The sequence below is a fragment of the Cricetulus griseus genome, chromosome 2, assembly GCF_003668045.3.
Source record: "Cricetulus griseus strain 17A/GY chromosome 2, alternate assembly CriGri-PICRH-1.0, whole genome shotgun sequence".
NCBI lineage: Eukaryota > Metazoa > Chordata > Mammalia > Rodentia > Cricetidae > Cricetulus > Cricetulus griseus.
In genome coordinates this window covers 281,632,980-281,649,810 of record NC_048595.1, presented here as the reverse complement: position 1 = coordinate 281,649,810, position 16,831 = coordinate 281,632,980, and the positions used below count along the sequence as shown (strand labels likewise).

Genomic DNA, 16,831 nt, shown 5'->3' with positions numbered 1-16,831 from the left:
GGTGACAGAGAAAGGAAGTCTGTGACTGTAGTGCTTTTCTGCCACAAGCCTCTCTCTCCCCCTTACAGTCTGACTCCAGGGACATTTTCTTGCACATAGTACACAAGTAGCATATGGGGAACATGACATGAAGTTTCAACACTAGCAATTTCTTTTTCTTTTCTTGTTTTTCAATCGATCTTAGTTTACATACCAATCCCAGTACCTCTCCCTCCTGCCCTCCCACTCCCCCACCTTTGTTTCACCTCCACCCCCACCCCCATTCACTCCTAAGAGAGGGTGAGGCCTCCCATCCATGGGGAATCAACAAAGTCTTTCACTTGAGGCAGGACTGAGGCCCTCCCCACTGTATCGAGGCTGAGCCAGGTATCTCTTGATAGGGATGGGCTCACACTAGGTAGCCTGGACATCTGTCTCTTTAATAGGATAAGACTCTTAAGGGGACTAGCAATTTCTTGATAAGTCCAACATGTGGCACATGCTTGTGAGTGTGTGTGTGTGGTCTGTTTGTATTTATGTATATATGTGTGCACGCACACACATGCACATGCACGTATGTGCACTGAGTGTTGGTTGCGTCTTTGTGTGTGGATGTATACTCCTCCTCAGCTGTGGAAGAAGGAACACACTCATGTGAGGTGATGAGCACCGAGGGAGAGGAGGCTAAGGGGAACTTGGAAGTCACGCAATCTCTCCTTCAGCTGCCCAGTGTAAGCCGTGCTGACAGTTCAATGAGGGATGAGTATGAGGGTGGCTAAGAAGGCAATCTGGGGACAGACTCAAGTCTTTCAAGATGCTTCCAGAGCCCCGAGTGCACATCAGGATGCACAGGGCATCAGGCCCAGGAGAGAATGCTTACTTCCATCCCTCAAGCCAACTGCCATCCTTATTCTTCTGGAAGCAGTGAGATGAAACAGTTATTTTCTTTCTTTGGCCAAGGACTTCCTTAGCCTACACACACCATATAAGCAAGGCAGGCCAAAGATGGCGCTCTGAGTAAGCCCCAGCAATTTCCATAAAAGCAGAAGTCAACTGCCAGCTTTACCTCTTTTGCTAATGACCTCTCAATTAAAGCAATTTTCCATTCCTCTTGGAGCAGAGCAGCCGGTGGCAGTTCAGAGAAACGTAACCTCATGTAAATGTCAGGGTGCTGAGTGAGAAGTGGGCAGTGCACAGCCTGGCACACCCACCAGACTCCTGCTCCCATGTGAAAGTGCTGAGCGCTGAAGTCAGTCTTCTAATTAAACTTGGCAATATTACAATGAAAAATGAGATTTGGGAGTTGGCAGGGAGGCACATAAACAAACTTTTATGTGAGTAATTAAGCCAGAGTTAAGGGAACACTGGAACCTCTTTAATCAGCCTGTGATTACAGTTGGAGTAAAAGCCGAATGTTTTCTAAAACGTCAGTGTTGCGCATGTGCACATCTTCGAGATGCTCAGCCTCTCTTTTTGTTTTTATACTGTTTCTCCTGTTTCTATTTCTTTGTCTTTTTCCAATACCTATCCTATAAGGGAATCCATTACAAAGGGGGCAGCTATGAAAAATAAGTGGTTCGAGTAAGTATGTGTGTACCATTTTACATGGGTGCACACAAAGCTATAAAAAGACAGGAGGGGTTATATACAGGCCCACTGACTGCCATTTAGTGATTTTAGTCAAACCCAGAGAGCTGTTGAGTTTGAATTCCCAGCCACTTGGATGAGTCTGTGGCCATCGGAGCTAATTGTGTAGAACTAACTACCTGGAGCCAGCAAAGGCTGGGGCAGCATCTTAGTTCACCTTGGACTTCGGAGCTCTCAATAAGGTGCTAATTGATGGTTGGTTTCAGAGCATTAATCGCTATTAACCTGCTTCAATCTTGTTCATTTCAAACCTTCATACAGAAATCACATGACATTTCTCTGATTTCTTCTAGACATTTTCTAGAGAAAAGCTGTTGAGTCTCAAAGGGAAACTTGAACAAGACCAGATTCTGTGTGTGCCAGGCAGCAGCATGTGGATTGCCTGGGATATAGCAGAATATCAGCCCTCCAAGTCCAGAGCATGAAACTGCTGACACCCATCTTCATGTCAAGCCCATGTCTTGCATTGACACATAAAGAAGAACATAGGAAATCCAGAGCATTTTTAAGATGCAGGAAATCAGGTTTGCTGCTCTTTACCTCTTGAAAGATGACAGCATCGACCATGCTAGTACCACGCAAATCATACACAAAACGTAGATTCTTGGGCATTTTTAGAGTGGATTTAGAGGTATGATACATAGATATTTTTGTCCTTTACATTCTCTATTCTGGATTTTCTCTTCTCAAACTTTAAGTCTTTCTAAGGAAAAAATGAATAACATTACCCAACTACAATAAAAACTCTAGGAATACTGGAGCTAACACTCCTCCTCTGTAATACACACACACACACACACACACACACACACACACACACACACACACACACACACACACACACCACACCCTATGAGAACAAAGCAAAAAGTTCATGGTTAGTTGGCCAGCTTAACTCAATATTGAACAACCATTTATCCTAACTTTAAAATGAAAACAAGTTGCACACATTGTGTGCCTTGGTTGGCCTTGAAAAATGAACGGAGCTTACCTTGGACACAAAACATTCTGCTATGGCCACAGGATCATTTTCACAGTTTTCCAGATCTTGAAGAAGTTCACTAATAAAACAAAACACATAGCCAGGAAGTATTAGATTGCAGTCTTCAGGTTGAGCACATTTTATGGAACTTAAGCCTTCTTAATGACATTTACAAGAAATCAGGTAATTGGGTCACAGAAGGTCTATTGGCACCGTGTCCAAGGCTTAGATAAGAGTTGTCTAAGGTCATGGGTGTAGCAGGAGTTTAGACACAAACTGGACCACTAGTTCTCCCATCAAAGATATGCCCTCGTAAGAGTTAAGTTTCCCAGACATTTGACATCAGTTGCCAAAGTTGTTCACACATATTCATTTATTGAAGAGCAGCCTAGGTATACATGTAGTGCAAGGTGTATGTGTGTGTGTGTGTGTGTGTGTGTGTGTGTGTGTGTGTACATACACACATACACTAAGCAAAGTGGGATACACTCCCAGTCTCAGTGAATTTCTAATGCATTGAAGAATAAGATGCTCAAATCACATGGATAAATTTATCAACAGAGGGAATGTTTCAAAGGACTGATACAGCTTGAGAGGAGGCATCTCTGCCTAAATGTAAAGTCATTAAGTTTTTGTGGCAGGACCATTATGCTTCATGGCTATCTGTTTACGTAACCCTTTAAGCTCCCGATGTTGCACAAAATTCTGAAAGTGGAATTGCTTGCTCACTAGATATCCTTAGGGTATGCTATACATTTAATAAAAATACAAACAGTTCTATGGATAAAATAGCACCTTGCTTTGTGTATCCAATTCTCTACAGCTGCTGCTGAGAAGTATTCATTGTTCCTCCTGGATCAGGTCCCTAATTATAAGCACTCCGATGATGGGTTTTCATTGTTTTTTTTTTGTTTTTTTTTTTTGTTTTTGCTATTGGTTCCTTCTTCATTTTCTTAAAGTTCCACCCCTAATCTTCTTAACCCTATGTATTTTGTAATCTGACTAGATGAAATGTCCAAATTCACATCTTTAAGACAATGAGAATACTATGGAAATAATATTCCTGGTTTAGGTTTAGCATGTACCATGATTTCTTTTCCTTTATTATAGAACCATGGTATCTCTGGAGTTAAAATAACCTGTTTTAAGATTTCTGACTTGTTTTTATACTATCAGGTATGAGATTGACAAAAATGTTAATCTCACAGATGGATTTAAAAAATCATGGTTAAGGAAAAAGGAGATCTGTTACTTCTTCATAGAGTACTATAACTTGATTTGAAAAAAATTAATCTTAAGCTGGGCAGTGGTGGCACATGCCTTTAGTCCCAACACCAGGGAGGCAGAGGCAGGCTGATCTCTGTGATTTCCAGGCCAGTCTGGTCTATAGTGAGTTCCAGGACAGCCAAAGCTAGAGAAAACCATTTTGAAAAACAAAGACAACAAACAAAATCAACCTTATAAGTCATAAAAACTTTCTCCTTTCCATGTCTCCATTTGTTTGCAAAGTACACCCTGCTAATTCCTGCCAAACTGTGTGTGAGGAGGATAAAGGTCAACTCACTGCAACCAAACATTTTCTCTAGTGGGGTCCCTCTGGTGGTGTACTGTTGCTAGAGGGCTTCCTTTCTGGAGCCTTGTTTTAATGTTCTGCCTGGCATGGGCCATTCTCCAGCTGCTGGGCAGTTCTGTGACTCTCTTGGTGGTTCATCATGTTGGTTTGCCTCCTGTGTTGGGTACCTGGCTCCCTTACATTTTCCATGGGTTCTCTCCTTTGGGAGACACAGTTTCTGGAAGCTTCCTGAGTGATGGTGACAAGAGGTCAATCTTCTGGGTCTTCCTCTTCAGTAAATGTCCTCTCCTCACTTGGGCCAATGGTGTCATGGGACACAAGATGCTTGGTTGGAGTAATTTCCTCTGGATGTTCCCGGAGCTTCATTAATTCAAATGCCGCTATTGAGGATTTAGTATCACCATTCTCCCCAAATGGTGACATTTTTTCTTTTTAACATAGTTCTGAGACTCTGAGCTGAGCTGGTCAGCTGTGGGTCTGGTCTCTGATCATGTACATAGTCTGTTTGGATGTGATCTTGACCTTCATTGTAGTATCTAAAGTTCCCTTCTTCAGGACACCCATAGGACATTAATCCATAAAAATGCTCAGTTTTCCATTCCATTTTCCCTTGAGAATACAGTGAACGTTGCCAGAGGCTGTATGACTTGGCTTGCCTCACAGAAACCAGGAGCAGACACACACAGGACGCTGATGTTTGCTATGAAGCTAAACAGTAAGGAGAGCTTCAAAAATGTCAAATAGTTCCCAAACAAACAAAAACACAAAGCATAAGTCATCAAGTCACTTGCCAAAATGTGTGGGTTTATTATTACTATAATATAAATTGATAGTTTAATCACTTCTGAGCTTTAGTTCCTAACACAATAAACAAGACATAATAAAACCCAAACAAATATGCTTGTGGGTCTTAACCACCTGCAGGAATGCAAGGGACCCTGGGACCAAGGAGTTTAAAGCCTACAGCTTTGGAATCCAGTGTTTGATGTGCCTATCCTTCTACTGGTGGCTGTTAGAAGTCCTGTTACTCACACTTTTGGATCTTCTGGCTTGATCTTCTAATTTTTCTCATCTTTCCCTCATCATGTTGCTGATTTTCTCTTTCTAGGAGATCTGAACTTCATTTCCCATCTATTGATAATTTTCTTATTTATATCACCAGTCTCTCTAAGTTTAGAGGATTGGAGCTGGTTTTTGTCTGAACATGCTACCTGGATGTTTCTTTATGCTTCTGTTCTCATTTCACAAGTGAAAATATTCTATTATGTAGTATAAGGATATGATGGTGATGATGGTGGTGGTGATGATGATGGGGATGATGATGGTGATGATGGGGATAATGATGGTGATGATGGTGACGATGATGGTGAAGATGATGGTGGTGATGGTTTTTCTGGTTGTTCTTTGTGTTCTGCTGAACTCTTGTTCCTCTGCTCCATGATTTTGGCTTCTGTCATCCACACAAGAGTTATCCTATGAAAACCTGGGAATCTTTATTTGTCCTGGATAATTTTATGTCAACTTGACACAAGATAATGCCATCTAAGGGAAGGCAACTTTAACTGAGAAAATCCCTCCATAAGAATGGGCTATAGGCAAGCTTGTTAAGCATTGTCTTAATTGCTGATTGATGGGGAAGTGCCCAGTCCATTGTGAGTGGTGCCACCGCTGAGCTGGTGGTCCTGGGTGTTATAAGAAAGCAGGTTGAACAAGCTACGATGAGCAAGCCAGTAAGCAGCACTCCTCCATGGCCTCTGCATTGGCTTCTGCTTCCAGGTTCTTCACTTGTTTGAGTTCCTGCATTGGCTTTTCTTAGTAAATAGTGGTTCAGGATTTGTAAATCATCCATCCAACCAACCAACCAACCAACAAAACAAACCCTCTTTTCCAAGTTTCTTTTAGTTATGGTGTTTCATCACACCAGTAGTGACTCTAAGACACTTTCAAGTGAGAAAACATAATTTGATGAGATAAGCTCCATCACATAGTGACCTTCGTGCCAATATCTTAAGAAATGGGACTTATTTACACTCCAAAATAGTCTTAAAATAGATGATATACATATATATATATGATACTATATATACTATAAATTAAAACTGAATACTAATGAACTGATAAGAAGGTAATCATATCAACATAAATATTCCTGTGAGATAGTTTTTATAAAACAGAGGAACAGGTTTGACATGTTTGTACATTTCTTATCTCTAACTCCAGCTGGACTCTCTTACCTGCCTCTGAATTCAAGATGCTATAATCTATTACTTGGGGTGAAATCTACAGAAAACAAAGCAGTCACAAAGCCATGTCATTAGGCGATGAGGGAGTATTTTAATGGCTTCTTCAGACAAGGGTGCTGATACTTTGACAGTCCACTGAAACTCAACAAGTGGTGGATTTTTACAAGTCTGCTGGCATCAGAAACCACACCAAAGGGGCCATCCTATCACTTTCATATCCACTACATAGTCCCAATTTCAAACATTTCCCCCCAATATTCGTATTAAAAACATCTCCTTTGCAAGATTATTTTGGCAAGTATCACTCAGATATTTGTGTTATTTACAGAAAGATGGATGTAATTAAAAGAGAGACAGCTAAAACCTGATCACTGTGACCTGAACACTGGGAGGGGGAGAGAAAGGGAGGAGACAAAGAAGAACAGAGGATGCAGCCTTTGAGATTGGTGTTCTCTTTTACTGAAGGGAACATTGCTCTGCCTGGAGGTTTTGTGCCCGGGCCTATCAATATTCTCTCTGGCGAGATAAGAATGTTCAGAGGGTTCCAGAACACCGTACTTCTGAATTTACTTGAAATATTCCTTGGCTACGGACAACTCCCCACATTCTAAGTTCTATGCTGCTAGCATTCTCTCCCAGCATTAAATTTCACCTTGAGTGGACTTTCTGAGGAGAAGGAAGTGTCTTGGGATCCACCCTGGCTCTAGGTGAGCCTCACCTATAGATGAATGACCAGCATTCGCCACTTGAGAACTACAGAGCTGGGAACATGGAGCTCCAACAGTGCCAACCCAGCTTCACAGTGAGGAAATCACAGCCCATAAACAGAAAGCTGCTTATCTTAGGTCACACAGATCATAACTAATGGCAAAGCTATGCACAGAAGGAAGGTTCCTGAAACTTGCCTCTGCACTCCACCAGAAGTGGGGCTACTGAAGGAGGCGTTTTCTCAGCAAACTTAAGGAAACTAAATATGAGATTATATGCCCTGCAGTTTTTACAGACCCACCTGGAAGACCCTTTTGGTGCCATCTGGCAATCTTTTCTTTAGAGCCTTTTGCTTGGATAACATAAACACGCTGTAAATGAGAACGGTAGGGGTTCTTTCTCTCATGTTCTTGCACCAGGTCTACTATCCAAACAAAACTGTGTGCTTGCTATTCAAAAATGACCGGGGGATTTCTCTGTTGGGCATAATGAGAGGCTCTAAGGACCTGCTTATGGTTCATGTGCCTATGCTTTGATCATAGGTGATCAGTGTTAATAAAATAGTCAATACCACATGTACCACATGATCTAAAGTCAATAAAGAGGGGAAACTGAGGCAGGGTGGAAATGGTGGAAGGTTGGGTGGCCATAAAGTTTGTTCTCTGAGTGGGTGATTGATATCTGAGGGCATGAAGAGACTTAGAAGAAATCATTTAAGAAATGAATCCCCAAATTCAAGTCAGAAAGAGCTTGGTAGGTTCTTGTGTGAGATGTAGGAAGGAAGCCTCGGCAGCAGAGGTTGGTGAAGAGTGGAGAATGTGGGACTCATGAAGACAGGGAAGGAAATAAGAAAGACTGTGGGATACAGCTGTGGCCTCAGTGCAGTAACCAAACACCAGAAACAGGAATGGCCACCCAGAATTACATTCTAATGGGCCAATGACCATAGACATGGCTGCAGTGTAGCAGTGGGCAACAAGACAGGCATGTCCACAGGGACAGTGTCAGAGATCGCTTTCACAGTTAAAATTGGATTACAGCCATCTTGCTTTCAGGATCTCGGTATGCTCTCTTTTCCATGAGTAATTACTCTAAATCTGTCCTCTCTTTTGAATGGGATCACGAACAAGAAAATGATATCATTTCCTTCTTGAGCTCAGGCCTCTGAACTTGCCCTAGTAGGCAAATAGTGATAGCTTTGTTCTCTTTCAAGATCGAATTATATGCGATACTTTCTCTGCCCACTGCTGTGAACCTGAAGGCAGGAACTGTATCATGGCTGCAAGCTCATACTGCTTTATGTTGAATGAGGAACAGGAATGGGCTTCTCCTCTTCCAGCTGGTATAAGCTCCAGGCATTCCTTTTCCCACCACCTAACTAAGCCATTTTAATGTGTAATTTCCAAAGAGACTCATGTGTATAGGGAATGGAAACATCACATTAGGCTCACTGATACACTAAACTTTTTGTTGTTGTTTATCTTATTTCTTTTTTAATTTTTTTTTTGAGACAGAGTTTCTCTATGTAGCCCTGGCTGTACTAGAACTCACTACTAGAAACATTAGCCTTGAACCCAGTTGACAGAAAGAAGACTGTCTATAAAAAGATTCTTACCACTCAGGGTATAAAGCCCAGGAGTCATTGTGGTAGGTTGAAAATGTACTCAAAAGAAAATTGTCCAACCTCTCTCTGCCTTGTTATATGTTCTGATGAATTATTACATTACATTAAAAAAATCACAGCCCGAAGATATTTTTTGGCTTAAGACATATTTAGCTTAATTTGTGAAGATTTCACTAGACCCTGGAACAAAATTAATTGCATGGTCCTGAGCCCTTCAAAGCATCCTGTCCATTCCTTGAGCATATGACTTACTGCCTGTCTGTACAATGGTGTCATCCATGTCTGAGTCATAAGACATAGTCCAGCATTTTATACATAGTAAAACCTCAAAACAGGTATACTGAGTGAAGACAAGATCCAAAGGAAAATGGAAACTTCTGCTTTGAGCTTTGATGGTTTTAATTTACCAAGCAACAATTTAGACATGAAAATACAATTTGGAGGAACTGCCTGCATTTCCTCACACTTCATCCTTAAGAAGAGATTCAAGTTACAATTTAGATATCTTCTCTATTCTAAGAGAACTTGCATTTCTTTTCCCCTTTGGTTGGCATTACAAGTTTTTAAAAGCTTTGGGATCTTAGGGCTCAAGTGGCTTGTTTTAACTAACCCAGTTTCTGACCATCTGGTGATTTATTCCAGACACCAAACCAGAGATTTCAATTTCAGGGCTGGTGGGGCAATGGGGGTGGTGGTGGTGGTGGTGGTAGGGTAGGGGGGGTGAGGATTATACAGTAAGAGATGTGGCCACTGAGTAGACCAAACTGAAGTCTCAGTTGCATTTTGTGATGAGAGATTTAAAAGGTTTAAATCTCACGTTATTCAAAAACAGAAACAAAGACAATGAAAGAACATAAAACATGCTATTATTTATGAAAAAGGAATGAAATATCTCATCAGTATACAGGTGTAGAAGACATCATGGGCAGGTGGAGTTTATTCTTGAAATGATGTATGTATATGATTCCAATCAGACTGTCTACTGATGCAGTTCACTCAATATGCATAGCAATAAAATAATATGCTAAATTTGTTGAAGCCAAACCCTGCATTCAGTCATGTTCAATAGTCACAATATTCCCGATAAACTCTAGCAAAGTGGAGAAGTGTTTCAGTTTCGTTATACTTAATTCACAGTAGGGAGATGCTTCTGATGATGTCAAAATGAAGATAAGGATGGTGACATTGTGGGAGAAAGTTTCTTCAAAGCAGTGGGGTGAGAAGAGGACAAAGGGAAAAAGAACTGAAAAAGGAGACAAAACAATTCACCTTATTTCCAGAATGACTGCATAGATTTCTAGAAGTATCTACAAGCCATTGTTAGACATCATGGGGAAGCCTGGAAAGATCCTTGGATATGATGAGATACATAAGAGTCAAAAACATTCCTTGTTGAGAGCACATAGTTAATTAAAAGAATAGAAAAATTTTAGTCAAGATAATGTCAGCATTTTAAGGTCTCTAGGAGCTAATTTTTAAAGCTACATGTTTCCATGTGGGAGAGAATATTCTTATATGACATTTTAAATATTCTTATATGACATTTTAAAAGGTAGATGGGACCAAGTGGATATCTGTAATCCTGGGATGTGGGAGGTGGAGTCAGAAGGATCAGGAGTTCGAGGTCATCCTCGGTTATATAGCAAGTTCTAGGCCAGCCTGGGTTACATGAAATCCTGTCTCAAAAGCAAATAAATAATTGGACATACAGCTATTGATAGGATGTCTTGGTCATGTAAAGCTGTCATTTTTAACATTAGACTTATAAAAGTACCAACTGAGTACTGCATGAATTTTGAAAAACTAACAAACAACAATAAAACCGCTTGTAGGACTAAGTCAAGAGAAACTAAATTAGTGTTGAAGGGGAGCAAAGAGGCCTCCAATTGGGCATCATGGCACCAGCAGTTGGAAAGGGAGACTAAGAGGATTCAGAACCCAGACTCCTACCCACATACCCATGTAAACTTGGCATACAAAGGACAGGAAATGCAACTTAGTGTGGAGAGTTTGTGTATTTCAGTTAGTGGTGATGGGACCATTGACTAGGCATGTGTAATCAGAGCTTGGGTCTACTGACAACTACTACACTACCCATCAGCTTCCAGCTAAGATTAAAAACAAATGTGAAGAAGCAAAATTTTAGGAGTGTTTGAAAAAAAATGCTATGTTTATCACCCGAAAATGGGAGATATTTTTTAAACCCAACCCCATGGTCTAATTTCAAAAGTGCATTTTGTGTTGTGAATTGTGAACTTGTCTTTTGAGAAGCCACATTAAAGTTAAAAGACATGTCTTTTAGAAAAGATGCTTGCACTCATGTGGTTCACAGAATTGATAACCAGCTCTTAAAAACCTCATTGTTATTGCAACTGGCCCAACTCAAAACACAGAGCTACCCTGAGAAGAGTCACGTGGCAATTATATAAACTGGAGTACTAAAGCTCAAAAATGATGTTGAGTGACATAATCTGTAAGAGTTTGACAGCATTTATGCCATATATGAATCAAGGGGAAGCAAGCAACATATTTCAAATAAACGCATATGTAATGATGGCAAAACTACTATCCCAAGGCCGGGGTGTGTGGCTGGGAGGTAGAACACACATGTGTGTAATATGTGTGAGACCCTGGGTTCCATCCCCAGAAACATTGGTACTATCACCACAATATAGCAAAACAGGAAAACAAACAAACCCAGCTTGTAAATGAAGCACTATATTGGATTGTAAGTTACAAGGAAACATGGATCCGGGTAAAGCTGGTTTATTTTAAATGATACTGCATCTTTCCCATCCTTTCTTCAGTGGTGACATAGACTCTTGGCATCTAAGACATTTGTTTCACCAGTTTTTAAATATATGAGAGGATGATACAGGGATGGGAGTTCTTATGGCTTATAACCCCACAATTCCAGTCAATTCCAGATTGCTCTCGCAGTGCCATGCCAGAGGAATGGTTTACCAGCATTCGAGTGTATCACTCTACACAGTGCAGAATGACACTAGAGAAGGGCATATAAGAGGTTTGCAGTGAGATATTTGCCACCTTTAAAATGTAAGGAATTTAAAAAGTAAATGTGGTACAAAAGAGCTTTGAAGAAGCAAGGGTTTGTTATATCATTCTATACTTCTTTTCTGTGTTTGGGAAATACAGGTCAAGGGTTCCCTAACCCACATGGTTGGGACCAAAAGTGTTTTTGGAGTTTGGAATATCTGCATAGACGTAGTGTCCTCCTTATCTTGGAGATGGAACCTGAGTCTAAACACAGAATTCTTCTGTTTCACCTGCAGATGGTACATGCAGTTCGGAGGTGATTTTGTACAGTTTTCAGAGGGTCTGTGTTATGGCTATGATGCATTACTCGAGGTCAAATGTGGAACTTTCAACTTGTGGCAGTGTTCAAAGAGTTTCCAGTTTGGAGCATTTTGGATTTTCAGGTTTAGATTTGCTCCATCTATGTGTCTTAGAAAATAAAACCCATTCAGTTGAATTTTTCAGGTTAATCTAATATCCCCGTTTAATTTTTGAGACTGAAGTCTACCTATATTATATTATTACAATACTATGTTGAAAAGTCTGGAATCTAACAACAAATTAACAACAGAATTTTAGAGTCTATTACTTAAAGCTCCGTCATGATTTGCCAGACAGTTGCAATTTGGAAATCAATTGGAATGTCATTAAAGATGCATAAGCAGTGACATAAAAGGTCACACTGATGTTTTTACTTAACCAACTATAACAACCACAAGGTCATTTAAATTATAAATTTAGATTTGAGATACAAGAGAACAGAAATCAAAACAAATGGGGACAAAACAAAAGAGATGATTCTACTTTATATAGCTGAGCATGGGAGTGAACCCCTGTAACCCTTACTCTTGGAACCCCTGTAGCCCCAACACCCTGGAGGCTACCATATGAAGACTGTGAGTTGGAGGACAGCCTGGGCTACACAGTGAGTTCAGAGTCAGCCTGCAATACATGGTGGGGCCCTGTCTCAAACAAATAAACAAACAAGCATCCAGATAATTCAACAGCAAATTTAAAGAACAGATACTTTTTGAAACAGAGGAAGACTTTAGAAATGAACAAAAGCAGTGTCTAAAGTGGTTCGGGCTTGTGCTACACCCTTGAACAGAGGACCTCCCAATCTTAAAGGCTGATTTGTCACGTATGAAATGTGTGTGTCTCATTGAAGAGCTGCTAAGAGGATTGCGGCACTGCATGAACGGTGAATACACAAACGTGACCACCACAGACACTGGCATGAACACGATGGGCTGCTACGGCGTGATGCACCCATGCCTTGTAAGTACATCAGCATCAGGGTATTCCTTCACTCTGACCCAGGTATACGGCTCCCAGGGTCAATGGACATCCAACAGAAAAGAACGGAGAATGGACTCAGGAATAGAAAGGTCTTCTTAGTTATCCATCTTTTGCACAATGGGCCTCACCGCCGAGTCCCTTCTTGCTAACTCCCCCTTTTCTTTCCTTAGACTAGGAGACACACGGACATTTAAATTCCAAGGAGTGAAGAAAATCCCTCCTGAGGGTAGCCATAGCTTGCTGAACTTCATAAAGGGCTTGAAGAGCAGGTGTCTGCTATGCAAGAAGGCATGGGGCTGAGTGGGCCCTGATGACATACATGGGGGAAAGATGCCTCTAAAGCTTGCCTGGCCTCTGGCCCCAAAGAAATACTCCTCAAGTACTTGCCATCATCACTTTACAGCCAAACCACAGATGAGCTAGGGCAGGGACCTCTCAACATTCAGCATCTTTCTGGGTCACAATGTCATTAGCGGGCTCTGGAAAGTGATGCTATCCGGGGACTCCTGGGATTGCCAAATAGGAGCCTGCATTAAAACCAACACATCACTAGTAAGCATGTGGTTTCTGCCGTTTTTGATGTGTTTCTCACCATCTTACTGCTGGTGGTTTATCCAGATAGTGTTTCTCTGCCGTGGCCCCACATTATAAAGACCTGAAGGCCTTTTAGAAAATTCTGATGTTCTGGCCCCATCCCCGACCAATGAGTCACTTTCCAGAAGTAGGATCCACATACTGCTTTTAAAAATAATGTTTTTATCTATTATTTTAGAATTTCATATAGTATATTTTGATCAGATTTTTCCACTCCCCCAACTCCTTCCTGATCCCTTGTCAAACTCCCTATCCACTCAACCTCACGTTCTTTTTCTCTTGTAAAAATAATAACAACAACAAGCCCCGAGGAGTCCAATTTGTGCTGGTTGACTACTCCTGGGCACTGGGCCCACCCAGAAATGTGACTGATTACCCAGTGTCACTCCACTGCAGAAAACTGATTTTCCTTCTCCCCACAACTTATCACTTTCGAATCACTTCTTGGTGAGGGGTGAGACATCATGCCCACTTCCCTTCCATGCTGGGACTTTATCTGGCTTGAGCTTGTGCTGGTCTAGTGAATGCTGTCATGGTCTCTGTGAGTTCGTATGCACATCAGCCCTTCTGTGTCTGGAAAATGCTATTTCCTTGGAGTCATCCACCACCTCTTGCCCTCACAGTCTTTCTGTCCCCCTTTTTATAAATTCCTGAACTTTTCAAGGAGGAGTGGAATGTCATTTAGGCCAGATATTGCTTGTCATGTTTTGAGAGGTGGTGTTGAGGAGTCTAGGCTGAGCTTGAACTCACAGCATGGCTGAGGATGATCTTCCTCTTCTGATCCTCCTGCCTCCACAGGTGAGCCCAGAACCCATGGTTTTATTTGCTGCTGAGAGTGAAACCTGGGCTTCAGGTATGCTCGGCAAGCCATCTGCCAACTGTATACCCTCATTGTATTTTTAAAGGAGAGCTTCCTGGGGGCCTCAGTGGGTGACCCAGGAGGAGAAGCATGGGCTCCGAAGATACAAAATAGTTCTGAGTCTACAAGGTCAAGCAGGTGAAACCCCGGTGTAGCCTTTGTGTTTCCTATGAGCTAGATCGTCAGGACTGGAGAAACCAGCCTCCAAAAGCTGGGCTGGTGCTAAATATCAGGGAACCAAGAAGACAAAAGAGACGCAGATCCTGCCTCTGAGGAGCTTGTCTTTATTGGCCCAAATAAACAATTTATAACGTTCTTACATGAGAACAACCTTGTGTGTATTGACTTACCTATTGAAGTGGTAGATATCCTGTATGTTTCCAAAAAGGGCAGCCCTATCTTCCGTCCCCAGGGGAAGTTTTGCTTGGTCCCGGATGCATGCCAGGTAATCCTGTGAAGTCAATGAGAAGGATGCCTTAGGACTCCTGATCTTTTCTAAGACATTTTAATATGCAGGATGAATCATTGGCATCTATTTAAAATAATTATGATACTAATGTGCTCATTACCTCTACCACAGAGTACAGACAGATGTTCTCTCATTAATGAGTATGATACTTACTTGTTAAAGAGTGTGGAGCTGCAGCCAGGAGAGAGAGCATGGCCTATCTTAAAGTATCCCCCATCTCCCCAGTCCATCAGAGCTTCCTTCTATGGATGCTAGCCACCATTAGTGATAATTCCAAAGTTTGGGCAGGGAATTTCCTATGTCTTTGAATGATTTATATGACTATGAAAACATGCAGGGAATAGCTCAGTTGGAAAGGGCTTGCTGTGCAAGCATGAGGACCTGAGTTCAAGCCCTGGAACCAACATGAAAAAGCCCAGGATGGTGACACATGCTGGTAATTCCAGTATTGGGGAGGTGGAGACAGATGGAACTTGTCCATTGGCCAGTTAGCCAGCCTAGTTTATTTATCCAGTCCCAGGCCAAGGAGGACCCTGTCTCAAAAACCAAAGCAGAGAGAACTTGAAGAACAATGCCCCAGGTTGTTCTTTGGATTTCACGTGCGCTGTCATACACATTTGAAGTTCATATAGTGGAAAATCAGAAATAAAAATTCAAAGTGTGATAGGGTTGTTTAAGACAAATTTTTACACATAGAACCCAGATCCATGCCAATTCAGGAAGGTTTAAAAAAATAAGCACATTACTCACCTTTGTTAAATGTGTTAAGTTGGATTAATGAGCCACGGGGAATGGAAATAATTTTATATGCCTAACACTTACATGGTTCTTAAATACATCCTACATCCAGTCGGACCCACAGAGGGTTAAACCAACACAGCCCAGACATTGTTTGGATTGCTGAGAGAGGGGACACTGCTTTCTGCTTCTTATGTGTTCAAGAGTTCATAACTCAATGTTCCCCTCTCCCACCATTGCTGAAGAATGGACTCAATAGAAAGCAAGGACAGACTTAAAAAAAATAAAAACAGCTGAAATAAAATAAAAAAATAAATGCAGTCCCCTCCCCAGGATGTGCATTGTAGTTCCACTTCCTTCCAGGTTCACGATGTGATCTGCAAGCATTGGGGGGCAGCTGTGCTACAGCACTGGGGGGAAGGTACATGTGCAAAGTAGCAGGGCCCGCAGAGCACACCTCCCCACTGTATCCCATTTTCCAGCACAAGATGGTGCACAGAGGAACCCACTGAAGAAGCTGGGGTTCTACATCCATCAGCTTCTCATTTCCCATGCTTTTTCCTGAGCCACATTTATTCTCACTCATTTTGTCCCTTCTGTAAAAGCAAAGGCGTTGTTGTTACTTCCTAAAGTAGCACAGGGCACTGTCTACACCAAATAGGCTTTCATTCGGGTCCCTTTCCTCCTAAAAAGGACACTTTTATTATCTATTAAAGCAGGCTTTATTGGTCACTGCTTTTCTTTTCCCTTGTCTCCTTCCCTCCTTCTCTCCCCTTCTCCCTCCCTGCCTTCCTGGAAGTGAACATCTCATAAGAAAGCAGGCTGACAAGATTTCTGTGTAGTTGGCTGGCAACCCCCTTCCCCCTGGCAACCCCTGAAACCCCCGAAAGCGAAGCTTATTATCACTATCATGAGAGGGACAATGATAAGGAAGTTATGCATGTGCAGGGGAGTTAATGTCTAGCCAAGAGCAGCTATGCATGACAGAACTGAAGCAATAGCACATTTAGAACAACATGTACAACCCGTTCTTCATCAAGAAGCATTCACAGAGAGCTAACGGGATGGTTCAGTAGGTAA

General features: G+C 41.6%; 1 protein-coding gene across 3 annotated transcripts in view; it reads right to left on the bottom strand.

Annotated features, from left to right (window-relative positions):
- Plekhg1 (pleckstrin homology and RhoGEF domain containing G1) overlaps positions 1–16,831 on the bottom strand; it is a 74,932-nt gene that overhangs the window by 35,965 nt on the left and 22,136 nt on the right. For 2 of the 3 annotated variants that reach the window (XM_035440402.1, XM_035440400.1), the window contains exons 2-3: positions 14,895–14,995; positions 2,618–2,687 (exon numbers count right to left, since the gene is read on the bottom strand). In XM_035440402.1, the coding sequence (XP_035296293.1) occupies positions 2,618–2,687; positions 14,895–14,995 (171 nt within the window). The remainder of the gene's footprint in view (positions 1–2,617; positions 2,688–14,894; positions 14,996–16,831) is intronic. The other variant, XM_035440401.1, reaches the window with a different exon arrangement.